Source organism: Mirounga leonina, unplaced genomic scaffold, assembly GCF_011800145.1.
Source record: "Mirounga leonina isolate KUSES-001 unplaced genomic scaffold, KU_Mleo_1.0 Mir_154, whole genome shotgun sequence".
NCBI classification, from domain to species: Eukaryota; Metazoa; Chordata; class Mammalia; order Carnivora; family Phocidae; genus Mirounga; species Mirounga leonina.
The window spans coordinates 60447227-60472899 of record NW_023270389.1 but is presented as its reverse complement, the minus strand read 5'-3'; the positions used below and the strand labels follow the sequence as shown (position 1 = coordinate 60472899).

Here is a 25673-nt window from a genome sequence, read left to right as displayed (position 1 = left end):
TGTAAATAACTTCTAACTTAATCTAAGAAACTCTGAACATTTTCTTCCATATGACATTTCCCTAAATGAAGAAGACAAAGAGGCAGAGGCTTGCTCGGCACATTTTTCTTTTTAATAATTTTCTTTGTAGAACACATAGCATAGTAATTTGCCTCTTACTGCATATATTTGGATAATAATTCTGGTTATGAATTGGGGTGAACAAGGGTGGCAGGGGGAGGCAAAAAGCTGATCATCGATAACCATATTATTTTAGATCTACTAATGCTATTGATTTTCTTTGTTTCCCTATGTGTCATTTTGCTGACAGTAAACAAGAAACATTACCTAGTTGTTAAATGGATTTCCATGTATGAAAGAAATTAGACATCTGGCTGCTTGCTGCTTGCTTGTTCAGAGCTGAGCGATCTTCTCCATCGACACGATGGCCCGAGGATACAGATGTGGGTGACAGTGTCTGGTGGACCCTCACTTTCATCCTGAAATTAAGACTGGAGTGTCATTCAGATCTTGCCATTTTATGTGCAGCTCAGGCCACAGCAGCCACTTCTAATTTTCCTCTCTTCACTTGGAGATGAATGGGAAGAAGGAAGAAGCCAGATTTATTTGTGGGACTAAATGTCTTTTCAGACTTCTCCTTCGTGACATCTGTGAAAAAAAAGGGAACGTCAGTTAGTAACTGGCATTATATGATAATGCAATTTTTCAGAGTCACGTTGCACCACTATTTTTATAGAGATTTTAATCTTCCTAGTAAGAAAGTATCATTATTTACTTAACTATCCTGTGTGCCTCCAGGATAAAAATGTGGCATTCCAGAAGGGTGTGATGGAAGAGCACAAGCTTTAGACTAACTACTAGACTGGGCAGTTATCCATGCTGGGACTCAACTGCCCAGTCTATTAAAGGTTTGGTTAAAACAAAGCAAATTAGAGAAGTTTGCTAGGTCATTGTAAGGCATAGAGATATTGTATGTTAATATCAGAATCCATTGACTTACAGGAAAATAAAATCAAGTGATGATCCTACAAATGAGAAATGAAAATGAGTTTTGAATTGGTTATTTTTGAAACACATACATATAAAAAGTTAAACTCTTTAGTTTAAAAATTCAGAAATTTTGTCCATAATATTCAGCTAATATTTACAGTACATATCGATTTGATTTTATGGCCTATTATGGGGAAGAAGAAAGAAAGATGAAAAAAGGGGTGAGGAAACACAGAGAGTTCAAGGTAAAGAAAAAGACAGAATGAGCCCCAAGTACCAAATTCAACCACCTAAAGGTCTCTTAGGCTTGAACACTTACAGGTAACCTGACCACTCTTTCCCTCTGAAACACAAGGGGGGCAACTCAGCTCCCCACATCCATCCACCAACCAACTGATGCAATTTCCCAAGCTGCACTCATGTTTCTTTCTTTAATTTTCTATCCTCATTCTCCCCCACTTCCTCCTGCACCCTCCTCCCTTCTTTGGTCTCATTCATTCTTCCATTCAGCAAGTGTGTGTGTGTGTGTGTGTGTGTGTGTGTGTGTGTGTGACCTATGTGTCAGTCTGTTCTAAACGCTGGAATCCCAGCAGAGAATAAGTCAAAGTACCTGCCTTTGTGGATCTTACATTCTAGTGGGAAAGAATCATTGCAAATAAATGAGCTTTTCTAGAATGTAATGTCAGGTAGTGACAGGAGCTATGAAGAAAAATGAACTAGAGCGAGGGAACAGAGAGTGGTGGGAAGGGAGAGTCCTTCAGTTTTCATTATTTGCAGACTCTCATCCAGTTACTGTGACCAGGGGAGGCCCAGCAGCTTACTTACTTCTGAATTACATTGCATTGTATTTACGTGTCCCGGCTCTGAAGTCAACCTGCTGGGTTTAGATCCCAGCTCTATTAACTTACTTCTTTGGGGGATCTTAAATTACTTTTCCTCTGTGCTTCAGTGTTCTTGAATATAAGATGGGGATGATCATCTTAACTACCTCCATGTTACGAAGATTGATTGAAAAGAGTACATACGGAACGTTCGGTTTTGTACCCTGTACACTAATTTAAAAACAAATGTTAGCCATTTTCACTAGTAATATCACTCAGTTATAGTTTATATCCCCTTTCACCTGAAATAAAACTGTGAGGGTTTTTCTGTTATTCTTTGAAAAGCTAGAGTCTGCTATCTTGTATACCATCTTTCACTTAACCGTTTTTCTGTTATTGGATATGCTTCCACAGTTTTGTAAATGGAACATGTCACAGAGTTCATATTCTCCCACTCTCTTCCCACATTTAAACAGAAAAAGAACTACAGTTGACCCTTGATCAATCCCCCATACAGTAGGAAATCCATATATAACTTTTGACTCCCCCATACTTCACTACTAACAGCCTACTGTTGACTGGAAGCCTTACTGATAACATACAGAGTTGATTAGTACATATGCCATATTCTTACAATAAAGTAAGCTAGAGAAAAGAAAATGTTATTAAGAAAATCATCAGGAAGAGAAAATACACTTAAGTACTGTACTGTATTTATTGAAAAAATCTGCATATGAGTGGATCCTCGCAGCTTAAACCTGTGTTGTCCAAGGGTCAACTGTATAAACTTATGCCCTGATGTATGTTTTCCTGTACTATGGTTAATATTCTGTAACTTGGGCGCCTGGGTGGCTCAGTTGGTTGAGCGACTGCCTTTGGCTCAGGTCATGATCCTGGAGTCCCGGGATTGAGTCCCGCATCGGGCTCCCTGCTCGGCAGGGAGTCTGCTTCTCCCTCTGACCCTACCCCCTCTCATGTGTTCTCTCTCTCTCATTCTCTGTCTCAAATAAATAAATAAAAATCTTAAAAAAAAAATATTCTGTAACTTGTTTAATTCTAAAGGGATTTACAAACCACTTAAAGACATTGAGAGTTGGAATCAGCATTTCTATTATTTAAAAATAATGTCAAAGAGATTAAGACACCCATTTTTGGACTATTTGTTCAGAGAACTTTCTCTCCTCTATAGTGTGAGCTCCTTGGTCTATGAAAATGGCTTCTTAGTGCCTAGCACAGTGCAGGGCACATAGTAGGTATTTCAAGGTATTCTGTACATGCTTGTTTCACAAAATTGGAATTTGAACACTAAATTTTCTGAGGTAAATTTATGCCCAGGTTCCTGGAAGTGCTTTTTATGAAAATAGGCATTTAATGGGTATTTATTGATTTGACTTCATCCATTATTTTCCCACTTAGGCTGTATGGGTTCCTAAAATTGCAGACAATCAACATAGTGATTCTTTAATCTATGCCAGTTTCCAGAGTTTATTGTTATCTTGCAAAGTGCACAGTTTTCTGAAAATGACCTAATTTTATTTTGGAAACAGACTTTAATCCCTCACTACACTTAACTCTTTTCTTCATTAAACCAGAAGGAAAATTTTTAATTATGGTTTTGTGGTCCCTTTTCTGTAGGCAAATGGAGATATCTGCTTCCTTTGCCCTTTTTGTATGGTTAATGATCTCTCAGAGTGATAAAGAAAATAAAGCATCTATTAAAACAACAGATATATAAAAAATTCCTTTGCGTTTGGACAAATAATTTATTATATTTCATGATCTTTGATAAAACTAATCATAGTGCAATCAATTTCTGATTATCTAGGTGTAGAGTCTTCATTATGTACATTAACCATGACTAATTTTTAGTTCCATTTTTGTCTTCCCTCTTGCATTTAAGACATATGTGGCTATTGGAGTGCTGATAAATAAATAAAATCTTTAGTAAATAAATAATCCAAACTAACAGATAGTCAAAAGACTGTTCTGGGTTTTAGAGTTCATATAATTTTTTTGCCTGTATTTGCATTCTTATTTGTTTTGCCTCATCTGATATTAAATATACTTTACATTTTCTAAGTACAAACTAAGTGACAGAAAGAAGATAGCCACATGTGTCTTTTTAAAAATTTTTTTTAAAGATTTTATTTATTTATTTGAGAGACAGCGAGAGCTCGAGAGAGCAAATGAGAAGCAGGAGAAGCAGGCTCTCTGCTGAGCAAGGAGCCCAACGCGGGACTCAATCCCAGGACCCCAGGATCATGACCTGAGCTGAAGGCAGACGCTTAACTGACTGAGCCACCCAGGCATGCAGTTTTGGATTATTGATACCACTGTGTCTCATCGATTACTTAAAACAATTAAAAATAAATTACATTATTTTATAGAAAACCCTTCTTTTGCCAACAATTCTTAGTAGAGTTGAGGATTAACAGGAAGTATTCATATTCTTATTATGTGCCCGAGGACAGAATGATGCTCAAGTTTTCTCCATAATTAAATAAAGTAGCTTTTTGTGGTGGTGGCTGTGATTGTTATCTGTTGTTGCATTAGGCACAGGCAATAAGAACCAGCTCCTTTCTGTTTTTAGTCTGATTTCATGGGGTGGAGGCTTACAAAAAGTACCCTATGTTAGATCTTCCCCTTAAAGTTTGATCTATTTTAACAATGGGATGAATGGCTGCAGGTTAAGTTGGGCCCTTACCAGCCTCCTAGAGCCAGCAGAAGAGTAAGAGCATTTGAATTTTCTAGGCTGTATGGTTTAAAGGGATGAGCATGAAATTTAGAATCAGAGTGGATCTCAGCTTATCATTTAATTCTTATGCGATCTTTGGCAAGTCATTTACCCTCTGGTTAGGCTCCACTTTTCCCCAATTTTTTCTTTGTAATTATTGTGAAAATGAAGGGAACCACTTATAAAAATGCTACATAAACTCTAAAACATTGTATATTAGCTACTCTTCTTAACACATAAAAACACTTGACTTAGCTGGTGAGCCAGAAACTTAATGATATCATGGTTCTACCCTGCAGGTACAAGGATGGTTACACAGCCCTCAGAGATGGTATGTCACATTGCCTTTTAAAACTAGGCAGTGAATTTAAGTCTTAAATTAGCTCTGGAAAAGTTTCATCTGCCAGGTTCAAAGGTCCTATTTGATTTTTGTCTCCATTCAACAAATTCCTGATTTCCATCTCACTGAGCTAAAATGCATGCATCTGGGAATATTCATGACAAGAGTATGAACTGAGATAATTTTAGGCCCAGCATGTCTCTGGGAACAAAGCAATTGTTAACAATCCCCAGACAGAAAGGAGATCCACTCTGGAATTCTGAGTACTGACTTTTTCATGTTGAACATGAATCCCCTTCTTTTTTCCTGGAATGCCATCTGCAGACTCCCTTTGTGCGTCTGAGCCAATGAGTGGAAGGAATCTTAGGCTGGTGGGGCTCTGTACCTAGAAGCCATAAGTAAAGAGTTAGCAAGACATACTTCAGGCAATTACTTCTGTAGTGTGAATTCAAGGGTGGAGAATAGGGAACGAAAAGGTCCAACTGCTTTAAAATATGCCCCCCTTCCCAAATGCCCACTATTCCTTCTTGACACTTCGCCCTTAGCATCATCTGTAGGTTAAGTGTTTGCTGCTGTTATCATGAACGTGTTCTTGGGGAGGAGAGAGAACATTTTAAAAAATAATAAGTTAAGATAGAGTTGAAATATTTCATCTTCAGTTTATTATTCCTGGTTTAATTAGTTCTTTAACAGATTATCTGGAGTGGAGACTGGAAGGGTGAGTACTGAGTACTAAGGAAGAACTTCTGGACAGGGAGACAGCACTGGCAAAGTCACAGAAGAGGGAAGAGCAAAGATGCTTAAGGAATGGCAAGGAATTTGGCATAGCTGGAGTGTAAGGTACATGGGGGAAAGTGGTAGAAAATGAGATCAGACAGTCCAGGCAGAGGCCAGATTATGAAAGGTTTGTACGCCAGGCTCAAAGTGTTTGAATTTTGTCCTGTAGGTGGTGAAGAGCCAGGATAGAGTCTGAAATCGTTTCTTGTGGTGTTTAATGTGGACTGGCAGAGACAAGTGATCAAGGGCATGGATATAGAGAACTAAAGACTTCTTGGGGATCGGACACAGTATGCTCATAGAAGCAGCCGTTGGCTTGGTGATGTGATTTTCTTCAACCTTGTTTGGTAGCCCAGGGTCAGGAATGAGATGTCAGATTCCCTGTTGTTTTCTAATTACTCTAGTCTTAGAAACCTCCAACTCACCCTATATATAGGCAGAGAACCAAAAACAATCCCTGCCTCTCTGTTTTCCGTCAGGAATCCTTCTAAGGCCCGTCTTTGAATCTGCAAAACACAGGAGTGAATGTTTAATGCAAAGGGCACATTCCTTCAGCGGCAAAATTCCTGGGTTCAAATCCTGACTCTGCTGCTTATTAGCTGAATGATCTTGGGCAAGTTCTTCCCCTATTGACTATTTATGAGGATCAAATGAAATACACATATAGCACGGTGCTACTTAGATATAAGAATTAGTATCATTGTATTATTATTACTGATAACGGTACCTCAAAAAGAAGTGAATGATAAAAAAAAAAGTGAATGAATACGTTTTATACAATTGAGAAAGAAAAGTAATGGGCAAAACAAGATTCTGGTAAAAAGCAGAGATTCCTAAGAAAAAGGGGTTTTAACTCAACTTTAGCATTAAAATTTTGTTATTTTACCAACCAGTTGAGAAGACCAAGTTGTGCAAAGGAGAAGGTGATCCTTGGGGCACTTGATTGTTTCCAGAGCTTTAAAACGTTGCTAAAGTTTTCCCAAAATGCATTTAATGCTTCAGTTAAATTACTTTAAAAGATTATTTCTTATCTTTAAATTGGAAGAGAATATTGAAAGTATCTACCAATCTTTATTTTTAGGTTGTGCTATTTCAATCCTATTCAACAAAATTGAGTATCTGTTATGTGCTTGCATATAACTTTGGCCATAAAAATCTTAGGACTTAGTGGTGGGTGGGAAGTAAAGGTAAGTATATTAATACTCTGATTCACTGGAGAACATGGTAAATGAATATGCTATAAGACACAAAGCAGGAGAGACTGGGCCTGTTGGGGAATGCGGAATTAACATTTATCGAGTATCTGTGATGTAACTGGTATACATTTTTCTCACTTAATCCTCACAACAACACTTTAGGGGGGCTTTCCAATGAGGAAAGAGATAAAATAATTTATCTAAGATTAAACCTAAGTCTATCACACTCCACATCCTGTCCTTCACCTGTCTGTCCCCCTGTCCTCTGGGAGCAGCTGAGTTCCATCTGGACAGAAAGGTAGGGCTTATGGAAATTGTTTCATTTGGGAAATATTAAGTATTTATCAAATACGAAGTTGATACTATAAAAGAATAATGACATAATGGACCCACTGCTCTGTTTTACATACTGAAACAATGCCATCAACTTTGAGGTTCTCAGTCCTTTTCATCTGCCCTTAAATGTAGTGACTGTCCTGAATTTTGTGCTTTTAATTCTCCTGCTTTTATTTATGTAATTTCACCTTATATGATTTTTGCTCAAGCAATATTTTATTTAGTTTTGCCTCTTTTTGACTTTTACATAAATGATAATTATGTATATATTCTTAAGCAAAACTTTTTCATTCAGTAGCATGTATTAAACTATTATCCATACAGGTGAGTGTTACTTTGGTCCATTTATATTCACAACTCCATAGTGTTCCAATCTATAAATATGCTATAATTATGTACCGATTATACTGTTCATGAGCATTTAGGCTGCTATCAAGTTTTTGCTATTACAAACAGTACTGCTCTGAGCATCTTTGTTCCTGTCTCCTAAGCATGTGTTTAAGAGTTTCCCCAGGGGATATCTCTAGCAGGCTATACCTATTTTCAACTTTACTGGTTAATGCCATATTGTTTTCCAAAGTGGTTCTACCAATTTACACTACCAAATTAGTGTAATGCACACTGACCCTTGATAGAGTCAGACTTTCTGATATTTGCCAATCTGCTGGGTGTAAAATGGTATCTCATAACATTATTGATGTGAATGTCCACATTTACTAATGAGGTTGAGCATCTCATCATGTGCTTACTGGCAATTTTTTTTTTCTTTTGTGATGTATCTATTTAAGTATCTGTTCATTTTTTTAAATTGGACTGTTTTTTTTCTTATTGATTCTTAGGAGTTCTTTTGTATTCTAGATACTAATCCTTTGTCAATTACAAAGGTAGGATGGGCTCAAGAGACAGAGAAAAGCATTGATGTGGCAAGGACAGCTCACACAAACTGTCGGGCAGAAGACAGGAATGCTCAGGAAATAACAACTAGCCTGATTTGTAGAGGGTGGGGCAACAGTGGGTTAATAATGGGAGATACATTAGGAAGGTTAAGTTTGGTTTACTGTGTGGAAGATCTTGAAGAAATCAATTCATGCTATATCCACTCTTTAGGAATACTAGAAATAGAATGAATAGCAGGACCCATTTCTCTCCTAATTCTGCATTGATGTGTGTCAGTGTGTGATAGACAGAATCATGGCAACCAAAGATGTCCACACCCTAATTCTCCCTCCCCCAGCCTGGGACTACACTGCCTCACTTGACAAAAGCGACTTTGCAGATATGATTAAGGTCAGGAACCTTGAGATGGATTATCCAGGTGGGCCCAATCTAATCACAGGCATCCTTAAAAGCAGAGAACATTTCCCACTGGGTCGGAGACCTGTGACCCCAGGAAAACTGTCAGGGAGAAGTCACATTTCTGGCTTTGAAGATGAAGGAAGAGGGCCCACAAACTAAAGCATTGAGATTCTTCCCTTAGAGCCTCCAGAAAAGGAACAGAGCTCTGGCAACACCTTAATTTTAGCCCAGCAAGACCCAGGTCAGACTTTTGACATACAGAACTGTAAGATAATTAATTCGGATTGTTTAAGCCACCAAGTATGTAGTAATTTGTAACAGCAGCAGTAGAAAACTAATCTTGGAGAGATCCAAATTCGGGAAAACAAGAGCAAAGTGCTTTCTTTTATTTGTTTGTTTTTCGTTCATTTGTTTTAAGGCTACCTTGGGAGAAGAAAGAGACTTGAAAAACTTAAAGTCATGATCCACTTCAAAGGCCTTGGGAGGTGTACGTTTGAAAAGCAAAGACATTGAGCTCATTTTTTTCCATCTGCATAAAAAGATAGAAGGAAAACTGTTCAGCACATACCCACATCTTTTATTCTCTCTGCTTACTAAACTAGTATCCATTACATCCTGCTTTCTCTGGGTCCCCGATTCTCTGGCTCCCGTGGCACCAGTCCTAATGATGCTACCTCTGCATTTAAGTCATTCTCTATTTGCTCACTTGAATCTATCTTTTAAGTCATTCTCTATTTGCTCACTTGAATCTATCTTTTCTGTGTGCAAAGCATTAAGCTAAAGAACTGGGTATATATAGAGGTACAAAACATGGTCTTCATCCTCAAGGAACTCACAGAGTTAGTGAAGGAGATGCATATTACCAAATTAGAATATACTATTTTGAGTACTAAGATAGATGGATGGTCAAGGCTCAGCAATTACCCAGGGAGACTGACCAGCTTTGCTTGGTGAACTTTACCACATCTTGGCTCTGCTATTCCACCGCTCACATTTTGGCATGACTTTTTCTCCAGTGCTCTTGCTGGCTAAACTTGAGCACTTCAGTTGGGGTTTCGGCAGTCCCCTGGAACCCTTGTTGATTTTTCTCAAATTGCTCCTGTTTTAATCCAAATTCTGTGTGGCTTATGACTCTTAGTTTCAGTTCCTATTTATTCTACCAGCTGTTGGTCTAGATGATGGCACTGAGTCTCTCCAGCTTGGACTCACTTGGGATTTCCTTAAAGGACTTTATTTTAGACAATCCCCTCTGATTCTTCCCACTTTGGACTCATCTACTCAGTTCCCCAGGGCTGGTCTGCTCCATTTTGCTAGTCCAGGTAAGATTGGTCCCCTGAGGTTATCCACCATGCTTTGCTGATGTTGAGCTCAAATGAGTACTGATCTCTTCCGTTATGACAAAGATCCAACCACATCAAAACCAGAACTGAACATTACAAAAGCACAAAACACCTTCTGCCAGCACTCTGTGCCCTCCTGGGGAACCGTCCTCCTCCTCTAAACCTTTAAGCAATGCTCAAATGTCCCTGAGACACAAGCAAACCCATGAATCAAACTCTTATTCAATGTTAGAGCTATTTGACTTCCTTACAAAGTAACCTATCCCATTGTCACCTCATGTTTCCTATTTATTTCTCAAATACTTGCTTGTGGCTTTCTTTTCAACATCCAGATGGGCCTATCTCAATGCTCATTAAATATCTCCATTTGGATGCCCCACAAGCATCTAAACTTAAACCTGTCCAAACCAAACTCACTATCCTTTTCTTCAGACCTGTTTTTTCTCTTGTGTATTCTGTCACTATGATTTCTCTAACGTTTAAAATCCTTATGTTGGCCTATAACAGAAGCCCATTGTGATTTGGCCTCTATAAACTTTTCTTGCTCTATTTCCTGCCATGTCTTCCTTGCTTGCTCACTGGACTCCCAAGTCTTGAAAAACCTGATGATGTATCATAGTGTTTCATTATTTAGTGCTTTTACTTAAATAGGATTCAACTAAGCAAAGAAGACCAAAATTGCCTCTTTGGTCTTCTTTGTTTGGTTACATTCCATTTACTCCTCTGTGATTATCTTAAAAGTACTATTATACTGAGGCTTTTTGTTTACATATTTCTCCCCTCTACTGGACTATGACATTATTGAAAAGGCCTGGACTTTTCATCTTTGAATTCTCCACATCCAGCATAGTGTCACAGTATCATAAGAGTTTAATTCTTGTCTGTTCATCTAAAGACAAAACAAAACCAAAACCAAAACCAATGGTCTTACTTTTGCTGGTCAAATACCAGAGGATATTCATATTTTTGCTTCTTCTCTGTGAACTTGTTTTCTTCTTTTATTTCTACAGGATATTCATTAACATCACATGGCAAAATGAAATCACTTGTTTGTGATATTTCAAACATTCTTTGCTGCCCAAAATATCCACAGTAATGACCACTGAAGGCATGCCAAAGCCTGAGGAGAGGCAAAGGTAGGGAGAAGAAAGTGACTGGAATTCAGTGGAAGTTATTCTGTTTATTAGATCATTTATATGAATTTTCACTGATCCACTAGGGATTTGAAGCTTGATTCTAGGACTCTTCTATTAAATACGTGAAACTAATCAGAGCATAAGCATTTCTATCAGTTAGAATTCTAATCTACAGCAATTTTGGGAAGTGTCAACTTGAATCTGTACTTATGATACACATCCATTAAAGCCAGAAAACAAGGAACAGATATTTCCCAGAATAACCCTGCTCGTTCAAGGTGATCAGAACCCATGTTGGCTGACAGTGTATTAGCTGAATTAGGCCTTTGAATGGGCTACGCCTCAGCCGTCTACCTCTGTATCAGCATCAGTAGAACTTGGGGGAGGGGTTTCCTACGGACACTTTTCCTGTTACCAACATCCTCTCAACCTCCGTCCATAACTCCTACTATTACAGAAACACCATACTAATTTTTTATGACTGAGTTCTGACATGGCAGAAGAAGTGGCTTTTTATCTCTATGCATTATTTCCCCATCAGTTCAGTGCAATGAGATCCCTCTAAGTAGCCCACTTGCTTTAAAGTACTACAGAATGTCGTTAGCAGAAGTGTGTGCCCTAGGTCTCGAGGACAGATAAAAGTATGTGGGAGATTTTTCTTTTATGTCTTGATTTCAACCTCAGAGTAGCAAATGATGGAAGCAGTCCTCATGACCTATGAGGAGGCCAACCGGCATGAGCTAAGAGTTAATTCCACAAAGTCCAAGAGTTTCCCAGGTCAAGGGGATTGGCATTGAGGAGAAGGCAGAGCAGAGGTATCTAGCCAGCATTCCTCACACCCGACAGCATCCTAAGAATGTAGCATAAGCACTTTATATCCCTTACATATTTGAATTCCTCAACACTGCATCAATGCTGTGGTCTTGCCAGAGCATTTATTAAAATGAAATGGACCAGCCCTTCCAGCATGGCAGTTAGAAGGTAAGGACTACCTTCAGGACAACTCTAAACTCACTGTGTTCTCGACCAGGACTGAAGCAGCTTCTGCTCTCCTTTGTTTTGTGGCATTTCCTGCTGCATGTGGAATTCTCCCAGATGATCGATCCCACCTCTCAGCCTGATTTCCCAGGCCTCAGATATGGATCTTCACCCCTTCTATCCTCTGTCCAAGAGCTAAGCCTTAATTACAGGTTTTCCCATTATAAAATCATCATCTTTTTTACAAGATCTAGAGTGTTAAAATTGCCTACTCTGTTAGAAAATGGCAGCTAGTGTTTGCAAAAGGACAGAGCTTAGTTATAAAGAGAACTGTCGGGGCACCTGGGTGGCTCAGTCGTTGGGCGCCTGCCTTCGGCTCAGGTCATGATCCCAGGGTCCTGGGATCGAGCCCCACATTGGGCTTTCTGCTCCGCGGGAAGCTTGCTTCTCCCTCTCCCACTCCCCCTGCTTGTGTTCCTGCTCTCGCTGTGTCTCTGTCAAATAAATAAAATCTTTAAGAAAAATAAAGAGAACTGTCTCTGAGATAGCTATTCATAGAGCTACTTTTTCTGAGCTGCATATCTGGGGAGAGCTTCACTTGAAGGGATCTTGAAAGTAAGTTCTCTGTGCCAAGGGTAACTGGTGGTGTGCACACATGTGACTTGTGGGGCGTGTGTGTGTGCGTGTGCTACCATCCCCAATTAGCACTTCTGCTGACAGGTAGCTGAAAATAAGCTGGAACAGACACCCAAGGGACAGAGTCATGGAAAACATCTATAATAATGAAACGTCATGTCCTTAATTTTTCCTATGAATAAAACAACAGATTCCTTTTTTGGCAGAGAAGAACCCCAGTTAGGACCTTACCCCCACAGACTCCCTCGAACTCAACATTTCTAAAAGTTGACCTCCACCCTTCCACATTCAAAATATCCTCCTCTTTTAGTGCCTCCTCTCTTCCTGAGTGGTACCGACATTCACTGAGCTGTATAAGCCAGGAGGTATTCTTGACATCTATTACTTACCTCCCCTTTCAGTTAAAGTTTCTGTCTCCCGAATTTTACCTCCTAGATAGTTCCCAGACCCAGACTCTTTCCTTCCAGCACTGCCCTAGTCCAGGCCGCTGTATTCAGCACAGACTTCAAACTGTTCTCTTTGCTCCCACCTTGCTACTCTGAAATCCATTCCCTATGTGTTGTTTTTTAAAAATGTAAATCAGATGATGTTAGTCCTTCACTTAAAATCCTTTGGGGGCTGTTCCGTGAAGATCCAAATCAATCTCAGGTTCACACAGGGTCTTTTATACAATGTAAAATATTCCTTCCTTTTTGCCGTCACTATGTTTAAGCTTTCCAATACACTTTGAAGTCTCTCCACATCTCTCAATCATTCCTGACTTTATTCTCCCCAGAGGATAATTCATTACCATGATTTTGAGACATTTTAATATGCAGCAATTTGTCTCAAGGAATGTCATGACATTTCCTTTCTCTTTGTATACGCGTGTGTGTGTGTGTGTTCAGCATTTTCTGTATGTATCCTTAGCATTATTCAGGCAATTGATAACAAGTAGACTTTGCAAAATCAATCACATTGCCCATGAAAACATTAACTCACTTTCGGGGCACCTGGGTGGCTCAGTTGGTTAAGCGACTGCCTTCAGCTCAGGTCATGATCCCAGGGTCCTGGGATCAAGCCCCGCATCGGGCTCCCTGCTCAGCGGGAAGCCTGCTTCTCCCTCTCCCTCTCCCCCTGCTTGTGTTCCCTCTCTTGCTGTGTCTCTCTCTGTCAAATAAAGAAATAAAATCTTAAAAAAAAGCGCCAAAACATTAACTCACTTTCACTTTTCTCAGCAGTTAAGTTACACTTTGCTATTACTCTGTTTGTGACTTTTGATCCTTTGTCTCCCGGGGCCTTCCCTGGGCATGTGTCTATTTCTCTGAGATAATCATCTTGCTTAATTCTTCAAAATGAGTCCACCAAAAAACGCTTTTATTAGAGTATTTGTTATACTTCTAATGTAGATGAGCAGAGCATCTCATCTCCTTGGGCATGGAAAAGAATTCCAAACCAGTGGCCACCTTTTCAAGGCCCTTTGTGTGTGCTACCTTTTGTTTGTTTATGTATTTATTTATTTTAATTATCCAATCAAGAGTGTATTTAGGGTATATACTTAAACTTTAGCTTAGAATTTTTACTTCTCATGCTCAAAACCCTAAATTCACCATATGAAGGTCCATACCTTACTGATCCATCGATGGAGGCAGTAAGAACCATTTGCTTGTCTTCTACGTAGATCACTTGAATAATTTCTAAAGAATGAGCTCGCCAGGTAAGCAGCTGCTTCAATTTCTAGAGAGCAACAATAAAGCACATCCCATGGAATAAGTATATGCTGATCAAAATCCGATCTTGAGGAAAACCATTAACCATTAATGAGCCAAGCTTATGAGTGAATGGCGTGGACATCTGTGCAAGATGCAGTCTCTCTCCCTGTGAGCTCTTCTTCTTTGCTCAGGTACCCAGACTCCATGTTTATGTGTTTGCTAATCTGCACATATCCCTGGGAGAGGAGAGATCTTATGTCTTTTGCAATTTCTCATTCAAGTGAGGATTAACAATTAATTTAGTTGAGGATTACAAGATGAGTAGATGAAGGAAAAGCTTTAGGAGAAGGGCTGTAGGAGAGAGGCCAAGACAGAGTGGAATCAGGAACAAGAGGAAGTGGAGATGAAAGGTGAGGACCAAAGGGTAGGCTGGCAAAACTTTCCAGTTTTCAAATTTTATCCAGAAATAGCCCTGGCTATTTTGTTCTTTTTTTTTTTTTTTTTTTTGGTGGTGGTGGCAATGATGGCAGTGGGGTTATATATGATACCTATATACCACGAGGAATAGACAAAAGGAATGGGCCTAGCTCATTTTCTTTCAAAGACATCAGGAGGCTTGATAGATATGTTCCTTCAAGATGTGCCTTATCCTCAAGTGTAGAACCGTTAAACAGGCCTGAGTTGCATGAATTAGAGTTGACAAACTGGGGAGCTGGCTCTGTAGCAACATCCCCTTAGAGCATGTTCCCTCTCTATCTCTGATGAACCCAGATCAGGACTACTTCTTCTTGGGTCATCTACCTAGAGTATTTGTGTGGTTAGAATTGTGGCAGCTTGGGAGTGATCCTACAAGTCTCCTATTCATTTATACTCTAACGAAGGCAGACACAATTCCTCCTAAATTTCTTGGCCTTCTGACTCAGTTCCCTTGAGTTGTTCTTAGAAAATCAGGGTGAAATCTGCATTCTCCTACTTCTTATTGTCTCATAGCTAGTCAAGTGTATCTTGTCATCCAAGGGTTCTTTCTCTGCCTTGGGATGGGATTCTCTAAGGCAAGTGTTTTTCTGCTATGTGCCGTATCTATAGTAAGAAATACGTTTTACTTCATGATCCAGTAAACAGATAAAATACCTGCACATGCATCCTGAAAAAGTTTCAGTATCCTTCACACAAAGACATTTAACCTTACCTGGTGTGACGTACACTGATAATGTCTAGTTTATTCTATTGCATCTCATTCCACTCCATTCCCTTTTTTTAATGAAAATACGGTCACCACCCATTAAATTGATTTTATAACCCACAAGTGGGTTACAACCTATATTTAGAAAAACATTGCTCTAAGACCTTTTTTTTTTCCTGTAGACATGTGTATATTATCATATGTATGATTTCTCTTTCTGTGGACAGGTTTTGACTATCCTATCTCTTAGAATATCTATTATTACATGGAAAATCTCTTTAATAGTAACGTTGCAAGAGAACCAGATTAATGTCTGATGTATAGACTGACCTACGAGGTTTTTGCTGTAGTTGTAATCTATTACTGAACCTGGTTTAATTCATGATATTATATTCATCTGTGTAATAGTGAGGCATCTTATAACCAGATTCTGTTGTATATTTGTCAATAAGCAGCCATGTACGAAGTACAAAGTGTACAAGTACATTGTGGAAAGTGTACACAGTGTACATTTTGTGGGAAAAATACATTTTCCAAACACAGAAAAGGTTGAAATGAGATTGAATATAGAATAATTTCAAATAAGTGATTAAAGTCTTTGTTTTTATTTATTTATTTATTTATTTATTTATTTATTTTTTAAAATTTTATTTATTTTTTGACAGAGAGAGACACAGCGAGAGAGGGAACACAAGCAGGGGGACTGGGAGAGGGAGAAGCAGGCTTCCCGCAGAGCAAGGAGCCTGATGCGGGGCTTGATCCCAGGATCCTGGGATCATGACCTGAGCCGAAGGCAGACGCTTAACAACTGAGCTACCCAGGTGCCCCAAAGTCTTTGTTTTTAAATTGGTAAAAATGCTTTAAGTCTAATTCAATATTATTTTATAACTTTGTTTTTAATATTTTCTCTAAATGTAAAGGACTCATTAGCCAGTTTATGGAAAGTCCATTTACAAAACTGTAGGCTTTGGGGGTGCCTGGGTGGCTCAGTCGGTTAAGTGTCTGCCTTCGGCTCAGGTCATGATCCCAGGACCCTGGGATCATGCCCTTCCCTCTGCCTGCCGCTCTCCCTGCTTGTGCTCTCTCTCTCTCTGTCAAATGAATAAATAAAATATTTAAAAAAATCTGTAGGCTTTGGGTGATATTTTTATGTCTTAAAATTAATAATGGAATATGATAATCATCACAATTCAGAGAAAACAGATAACTTTCCACCTATACATGGTTCAAGAATGTTGTTTTTGTTCCTCTCACAACATGCCTTGATTGTAGGCCATTTATAGCTGTTGATAAGTGAAACTTTGTGCTTTGTAAGTTTAAACGTTTTTTTTCTATTTGATAGTAGTTAGGGTTGTATGGAAAGAGTGCTGGATTTGAGGACAAGAAGCCTGGTTCTAGCCCCAGCTTAGTCACTACCTGTCTACGTGTTGCTAGGCAAGCCAGTCTCTGATTTCCCTTTGGCAAAGTGGAGATAATCATACTAAAGCTAAACATCTGAACGTTATAAAACTCTAATTGGCTCTTGGAAACAAAAAGAAAATTCTATGGATCAAATGAAATAACGTTTGAAACAGTAACCGTTCTGTGATACTCTGCAAGAAATCCAATCCTAATCTATGTAACCATATGTTACTACTTATGATCCAAAAGCAAAAAAATTGCTATTTGCTTGCTTTTTGGATTTGAAATATGAACTTAAAGGGAAATAAGCCTAGGGTAAAATAGTGCTTCCTTGCTGCAACCTTTAATGAGTGTTGAATCTTTATAATATATGTAGCTGTATTTGTATATCCACATTCACAAAAAACATGCATATTTAAATGGTTATGAATAAGATTGGTGACATTTACATTGCATTAACACTAAAAAGAGCATAAAATATGTTTGAGTTACAAGGAGGATTTAGACTAGATGTGAGGAAGAGTTTCTTTCTTTTTAATTGAAGTAGAGTTGACATACAATGTTATGTTAGTTACAAGTGTACAACATACTGATTTGACAAATCTGTACATTACACAGTGTTCACCATGATAAGCATAGCTACCATCTGTCACCATACAAAGTTATTACAGTGTTGTTGACTATATTCTCTATGCTGTACTTTTCATCCCTGTGACGTATTTATAATGGTTGGACACTAGATTAGACTTCTAAGGAAAAGTTATAGACTCTCCTTCTGTGAAGATACATAAGCTGACTATGGAGGACTAGATGATGTGTGAACTCTTAAGCTCTGGGTTTCTTTTTTTCTTTTTTTTTTTTTTAAGATTTTTTTTTTAATTTATTTGAGAGAGAGAGAGCGCAAGCAGGGGGAGTGACAGGCAGAGGGAGAAGCAGGCTCCCTGCTGAACAAGGAGCCTGATGTGAGACTCGATCCCAGGACCCTGGGATCATGACCTGAGCCAAAGGCAGATACTGAACCAACTGAGCCACCCAGGTGCCCTAAGTTCTGGGTTTCTGTATAGATTCTCTCAAATAAGTGAAAACATGGAGATGATATAAAGCGGCCAAGGGCTGGCTCACTCACTCATCCTCTCTTCTCACCAGTAAACCATGGTTATTTGGCATGTAGCTTGTTTTTTGTTTCTTTTCTTATTTCACGTATAATTAACATACAATGTTACATTAGTGTCAGGCATACAATTTAATGATTCAACAATTCCATACATTTCTCAGTGCCCATCAAGATAAGAGTACTCTTAAGATTCAATAGTATTATATATGACTCAAGAGTAGGGATTCTTGTCTTGGTCTATCTTTTGTGGTATCTAGCACAGAGAAATGGTCAATTAGTATGTGCTGGTTCATGAATTAAACTAAAACTAAAGTTCTTACCTTTTCTTCGTGAGGTGGATCCAGGAAGGAACTAATACTGCAAAGGATAACATGTCCTTCTGTATAAGACATAAACATTGGAATCTTTAGTTAGATATCATGATATCTAAGCAGATACTACCCAGACCACCAAATTAATTTGACTTAGGCATTTATAACGGTAAATAAAATAGAATCTGAAAACCCAGAAATGAAAGAAAAAAGTTTATATCCATTTTTATATGTAGGAATTCTGTTTTGTTGAGCATACATGGCAACCTCATTATGAATTATTGTTGCCATGGATACTCAAAGTCCTTCTAGATGTCAGAGTAGATGAAATAGAAATGAATACGCCACTACGAAACGGAGTCCAAACTGTTACAGAGATAACCATTCTACAATCCAAATGATAGTTACAAAACTAGATTTAAAAAAGCATCAAGGACTACATCTAGGCATATTCAGACAGTGGAATGAAATATTTAAGTGTTGAGAGGACAACCATCAACCTACAATTCTGTACCTTGTGAAGTTGTCCTTCAAAAATGAAGGAGAGATACAGACTTTCCCAGACAAACAGAAACAAGCAGCCTTGCAAGAAATATTAAAAGAAGTTCTTGGGAAGCCTGAGTGGCTCAGTCGGTTAAGTGTCTGCCTTCAGCTGGGGTCATGATCCCAGAGTCCTGGGATCAAGTCCCATATTGGGATCCCTGCTCAACAGGGAGCCTGCTTCTCCCTCTCCTTCTGCCCCTTTCCCCTCCCCTGCTCATGCTCTTTCTCTCTCAAATAAATAAATAAAATCTTTAAAAAAAAGAAATATTAAAAGAACTTCTTTTTTTAAAGATTTTATTTATTTATTTGTCTGAAAGAGAGAGAGCAAGCACAAGCAGGGGGAACAGCAGACATAGGGAGAAGCAGGCTCCCTGCTGAACAAGGATCCCAATATGGGACTTGATCCCAGGACTCTGGGATCATGACCCAAGCCGAAAGCAGACACTTAACCAACTGAGCCACTTAGGCATTCCCTAAAAGAAGTTCTTAAAAGAGAAGGAATATGATATAGGTAAGAAATTCAGATTTATATAAAGAAGAGCATAATAGAAGGAATAAGTGAAGATAAAGTAAAAACTAACAGCAGTTTATTTAAAGCAGTAACATCAACAATATATCTGACGATTGTAACTTATAGATACTTGAAATGAATAACAGCTATGACACAAGGGATGGGAGGGATAAATTAGGAATACTTTGTTATTCTAAGGTATTATACTACCAGTGAGGTGGTGTAACGTTGTTTGAAAGTGGACATGAATTAGTTGTAAATGTATATTTCAAACTAGGGAAACCACTCAAAAAATTTAAAAAGATATATAATTGATAAGCTAAGAGAAAGTGGAATGATATAAAATGTTCACTTAAAACCACAAAAGGCAGAAAGAGAGTGAAAGACAAAACTAAGAACAAAAAACAAGGGTAACAAATATAAAATAGTAAGAAATATGATTGATATTAATTCATATAGATTAAAAGTAAAGGGATAGAGAAAGATTTACCATGTTAATGCTAATCAAAAGAAAGCAAGAGCAGCTATGTTTCAAACAGAGAAGACTTCAGAGTAAGAGAAAGTTAGCAGGGATAATTAGGGGCATTACATAATGATAAAGGGGTCAATTCTCCAAAAAGACCACACTCCTTAACATGTACATGCCTAACATCACAGTGTCAAGATATGTGGAGTGAAAACCGAAAAAACTGCAACGAGAAATAGATAATGTACTTTTATAGTTGGAAACTTCAGCACCCTTCTATGAGAAATTGACATGAGAAATGGACAGATCCAGCAGGCAGAAAATCAGTAAGGACATAGTTGAACTCAAAAACACCATCCGTCAACTATATATAATTGATATCTATAGATTGCTGCATCCAACACATATTAATCTCAAGCTCTCATGGAACATTCACCAAGATAGACCACATCCTGGACCATAAATTACACCTTAACAAATTTGAAATAATAGAAATCATACAATGAATGCCCTCAGACTACGATAGAATAAATTGGAAATCAATAAGAAAAAGAGAGCTGGAAAATCCCAGAATAAGTAGAGATGAAACAACATACTTCTAAATAATAGATCATAGAAAAAAATCTCAAGAGAAATCTTTAAATAATTTGAACTAAATAAAAATGAAAATATGACATCAAAATTTCAGGGAAGCAGCAGAAACAGTGCTTATAGGGCAATTTATATGCACATGTTAGAAAAAAAAGATCTAAAATCTAAGCTTCCACTTTAGGACTAGGTAAAAAAGAGCAAATTAATCCAAAGTAAGCAGAAGGAGAGAAATAATAAAAATCAGAGCAGAAATCAATGAAACTGAAAATAAGAACTCAATAGAGAAAATCAATGAAACCAAAAGCTGTTTTTTTTTTCAGGATTTTATTTATTTATTTGACACACAGAGAGAGAGAGAAGAGAGAGAGAGCATGTGAGAGAGCACAAGCAGGGGGAGGGGCAGGACCCTGGGATCATGACCTGAGCTGAAGGTAGACACTTAACCGACTGAGCCACCCAGGTGCCCCCAAAAGCTGGTTCTTTAAAAAGATCAATAAAATTGATAAACTTCTAGCCAGCTAACTAAGAAAAAAAAAATATCAGGGGAATTGAGAGGATAATAAAGAAATACTATGAATTCTATGCCCACAAATTTAATAACCCAAATGAAATGGACCATTTCCTTGAAAGACACAATCTGCCAAAACTCACACAAGAAGAAATAGGTAATCTGAATAGGCCTATATTATTAAAGAAATTAAAGTAATTAATAATATTCCCAAACAGGAACCATTAGGTCAAAATGGGTTTAATGGTGAATCCAGCACACATTTAAGGAAGAAATCTTACCAATTCTCTACAAACTCTTCCAGAATATAGAAGCAAAAGGGAATATTTCTTAACTTATTCAATGAGGCCAGCACGTCTTAATACCAAAACCAGACAAAGATATTATAAGAAAATTATTAACCAATAGCTCTTATGAACATAGATGTAAAAACCCCCAACAAAATATTAACAAATTGAATCCAAGAGGTATTAGCTCAGGTCATGATCCTGGGATTGAGCCCTGAGTTGGGCTTCATACTGAGCATGGAGCCTGCTTAAGATTCTCTCTCTCTCTCTGCCCCTACTCCCCTACCCCTTCTCATGTTCTTTCTCTAAAAAAAAAAAAAAAAAAAAGAATTATATGCAATGGCCAACATTTAAAAATCAACTAATGTAATCCGTCACATCAACAGGCTAAAGAAGAAAAATCACATGATCACATCAATAGATACAGAAAAAGCAGTTGACAAAATTCAACACCAATTCATGATGAAAAAAATCTCAATTTAGATATAAACTTTATACCTTTCCCATACAAACACACACAAAAACAAACAAACCTGCTCAAAACAACTGTAAGGGTAACATGTATAACTATAAAACTAAAAGAAAATCTAAATGAACTTTGGTTTGGCAATGACTTTTTAGATACAACATCAAAGTCACAATCCATGAGCAAAATCAATGATAAGCTGGACTTCATTAAAATTGAAAACACCCAGGGGCGCTTGGGTGGTTCCATCGGTTAAGCGTCCAACTCTTGATTTTGGCTCAGATCATGATTTCAGGGTCCTGGGATCAAACCCCGAGTCAGTCTCCTCCCTCAGTGGGGAGTTTGCTGGAGATTCTCTCTCTCTCTCTCTCTCTGTCTGCCCCCTCCTGCATGCTCTCTCTCTCTCAAATAAATAAATAAATCTTTAAAAAATTGAAAAGTCCTGCTCTGCCAAAGATACTGTCAAGAGAACAGAAAGACAAGCCACAGACTGGGAGAAAATATTTGTGAAAGGCATATCTGATAAAGGACTCTTATCCCAAATATACCAAGAACTCTTAAAGTCAACAAAAAGAAAATAAACAACCTGTTTAAAAAATGGGCAAAAGATCTGCACATATCCCTCACCAAGAAAATATATAGATGGCAAAAAAGTGTATGAAAAGATATTCCACATTTTATGTCATTAGAGAAATGCAAGTTAAAACTACAAGGAGATACCATTACAAGCCTTTTAGAATGGCCCAAATCCAAAACATCGAGAACACCAAATGCTAATGTGGATGTGGAGCAACAGGGACTCTCATTCATCTCTGGTGGGAATGCCAAATGGCACAGCTGTTTTGGAAGACAGTTTGGCAGTTTCTCATAAAATTAAACATACTCTTACTATATGATCCAGCGTTGTGCTCCTTGGTATTTACCCAAAGTCACTGAAAACTTTTTTCCACACAAAAACATACGCACAGCTGTTTATAGCAGCTTTATTTATTATTGCCAAAACTTAGAAGTAACCAAGATGTCCTTCAGTAGGTGAATGGATACATAAACTGTGGTATATCCAGACAATGGAATCTTATTCAGCACTAAAAAGAAATGAGATATCAAGCCATGAAGAGACATGGAGGAAACTTAAATGAGCATTTCTAAGTAAAAGAAGTCTGAAAAGGCTATATATTCTATGATTTCCAATATGACATTCTGTAAAAAGCAAAACTGTGGAGGCAATAAAAAGATCAATAATTGCCAGAAGTTAGGGAGGAGGGAAGGAAGAATAGGCAGGACAAAGGGGATTTTTATTGAAACTACTCTATATGGTATTATAATGGTGGATGCATGTCATCAGACATTTGTCAAAGCCCATAGAATACACAACTCCAAGAGTGAACCCTAGTGTGAACTATGCACTTTGGATGATAATGATGTGTCATTGTAGATTCATCAGTTGTAAGAAATGTACCACTCTGGTGCAGGATATTGAAAGTTGGGGAGGCCAGGGATGCCTGGGTGGTGCAGTCAGTTAAGCATCCGACTCTTGTTTTAGGCTCAGGTCTGATCTCAGGGTCCTGAGATTGAGCGCCTCCATTGGGCTCCATGCTCAGCAGGGAGTCTGCTTGAGACTTTCTTTCCCTCTCCCTCTGCCCCAGCCTCCCTGCATGCACTCTCTCTCAAATAAATAAATAAATCTTAAAAAAAAAAAAAAAGTGGGGGAGGCTTGTGTTGGAGAGTATGAGGGCAGGATGTATATGGAAACTCTCTGTAATTTCCACTGAATTTTTCTGTGAATTTAAAACTGATCTAAAAAAAATAAAGGCGATTTAACAACAAAAAAGCAACAACTAATGATGTCTGAGAATGCCTGATTTAAAACAGTGACTAAACAGCAATCCACATAGTTCTTTTAACACCACAGCACAGAAAAAAGAAGCCTAAGGTCATAATCTAGAAGTCATCTTTAATTATAATATAGATGAAGCTGGATTGGATCCCAAACCTACCCCACTCTAGTTTTCTAGATCACAACAAAAAACACAAATCTCAAGAAGTAGAAGGGTTATATGATAGTAGAGTGTTCCTTATTAGTAACCTTAATAGAGGTGTGGTCTGAGAATTCTGTAGATAATTTCAAATTTTAGTTCTATGTATTTTGCTAGAAAAAACATACCCCATAGTATGTAAAGTTAGTGCAAAAATATGCAGGCAAATATTTTTAAAAAGGAATACAATTTGCTTGACCTTAGATTTTTCCTCTGGGTGGCTGTAAACAGAAACGATGATAGAAACTATGGAGATGGATATATAAAAGAGGCCAAGAATAAGGATATCAGAGTATAATAGGACAGGTGGTAAGCAATAAAGCCAGATAAAATAAAGATAACTTTAAACAAATGTTGTAAGGCTACTGATTATACTGAATATAAATATAAAAAATATTTTCTGTAATCTCAAGAAGACTGAAATAATTGGTGTTGAGAACTGGTTTGTTGTGACTTTTGTAAAATAAGTTTTGAAATGAGAACCATGTTCTTTAAAGAGAGGATGTAAAATTTAAATATTAATGTAACAGCAGTATCTGGATGCAAATCTCAAGATTACGTTAGCAAATGATAAGGGAAGGAGTGGGTGTAGAACAAAGGAAAGGTAAAGTGGGCCAAGTTTTTGTTTAACCAAAAAGATGCTGTTTCAGTCTAAATTCCAACAAATTGATTGTTTTTCTTTTTTTAACTTAAAAGTAAATAGTAAAATTTAAAAATGCATGCACACACACACACACATAATCTTTCAAAGTTGGGAGAGATGAAAAGAAAGAAAATTCAGGATTTATTCAAAAAATTAAAGAAAGTAAATAAAGCATTAAGAAAGAGAATTGCTGGGGCACCTGGGTAGCTCAGTCAGTTAAGCGTCTGACTCTTGGTTTCCGCTCAGGTCAAGATCTCAGGGTTGTGAGATCAAGCCCCACTTGGGGCTCTGCACTGAGCATGGAGCCTGCTTAAGATTCTCTCTTGTTCTCTCCCTCTCCCTCTGCCCCTCCCCATGCTCTCCCACTCTCTCTAAATAAATAAATAAATAAAATCTTTTTTAAAAAGAGAGAATTGTGTTACGAAAGGATTAAGACCAACTCTATGAGTTATAACAATCAATATGAAAGTCCCCTATTGAGAACAAATAATCCCTTTCCTAATTAATGCCATTACTCCCTTTAATAATGAAGATTAATGCAACATAACTCTTTCAAGATTAAAAATGAAAACTTTACATTCTTCCCAATATGTAGGGTGAGGGAATAGGTAGTCCTGTACCCCATTTAAAGATGGAAAAAAATAGAATGTAGTGCTTTAAATAAGGAGCTGGGAATGGAATAGGTTCTTATGACATTCATTCATTGTTGTATTTATTCATCAAGCGATTCATAACACTCTCATGCTGAAGCATCCTTGTCTCTTGTCTCAATAAATGTCATGTATTGTCCTACTTCCATCTTTATGTCATGTAGGTGGTGGACATACCCGTGGCTGACTCCCTGAGTATGACTCACCCACATTCCCGGTCAGAAGTACCCTGGTGCACGAATCCGTATATAGTGACGTCAGAGAAATGGCAGAATGTTTGGTGAAAGGCAGCATATTTTTCAGCAGTTTTCCCTGAATAAAGTATGATAATAGATTCTATAAAATATTAATACTGGAGTTGAATTTCTCTATAAATAATCCATCTAAAAATTATCTCTACTACTAGAATATGATTCTATTCCTTGTAATAAAAACAAACTGAAACTATTTGTAGGGACTTACTTCCTTGAAATGAAATATTCCTAAAGATGTAACAACTATGAATTAAGAACAACAGACTCTGATTATTACAGGCCACTGCTGTACTTGGGAGTTTTTCTTACACTTCCTATGACCATTTCCATGCACTTCCTCAGACCTCTTTTTCAGGTACATGTTCTCCTTCTAAACAAACATTCCTGTAAGAGATTCAAATTCAGCAGATTGTTTTTCGGTGCCTAGGATAAGTCAGC

At 37.8% G+C, this 25673-nt stretch overlaps 1 protein-coding gene across 1 annotated transcript in view; it reads right to left on the bottom strand.

The window, feature by feature from the left end:
• Positions 1–477: 477 nt before the first annotated feature.
• The window catches only part of WDR64 (WD repeat domain 64), a 151190-nt gene continuing 125994 nt past the window's right edge, over positions 478–25673 (bottom strand). The window contains exons 22-29 of the mRNA XM_035010942.1: positions 25188–25293; positions 18290–18348; positions 14187–14296; positions 10762–10950; positions 8914–9019; positions 6088–6168; positions 5157–5270; positions 478–648 (exon numbers count right to left, since the gene is read on the bottom strand). Coding sequence (XP_034866833.1) covers positions 565–648; positions 5157–5270; positions 6088–6168; positions 8914–9019; positions 10762–10950; positions 14187–14296; positions 18290–18348; positions 25188–25293 — 849 coding nt within the window. The 3' untranslated portion in view covers positions 478–564. The remainder of the gene's footprint in view (positions 649–5156; positions 5271–6087; positions 6169–8913; positions 9020–10761; positions 10951–14186; positions 14297–18289; positions 18349–25187; positions 25294–25673) is intronic.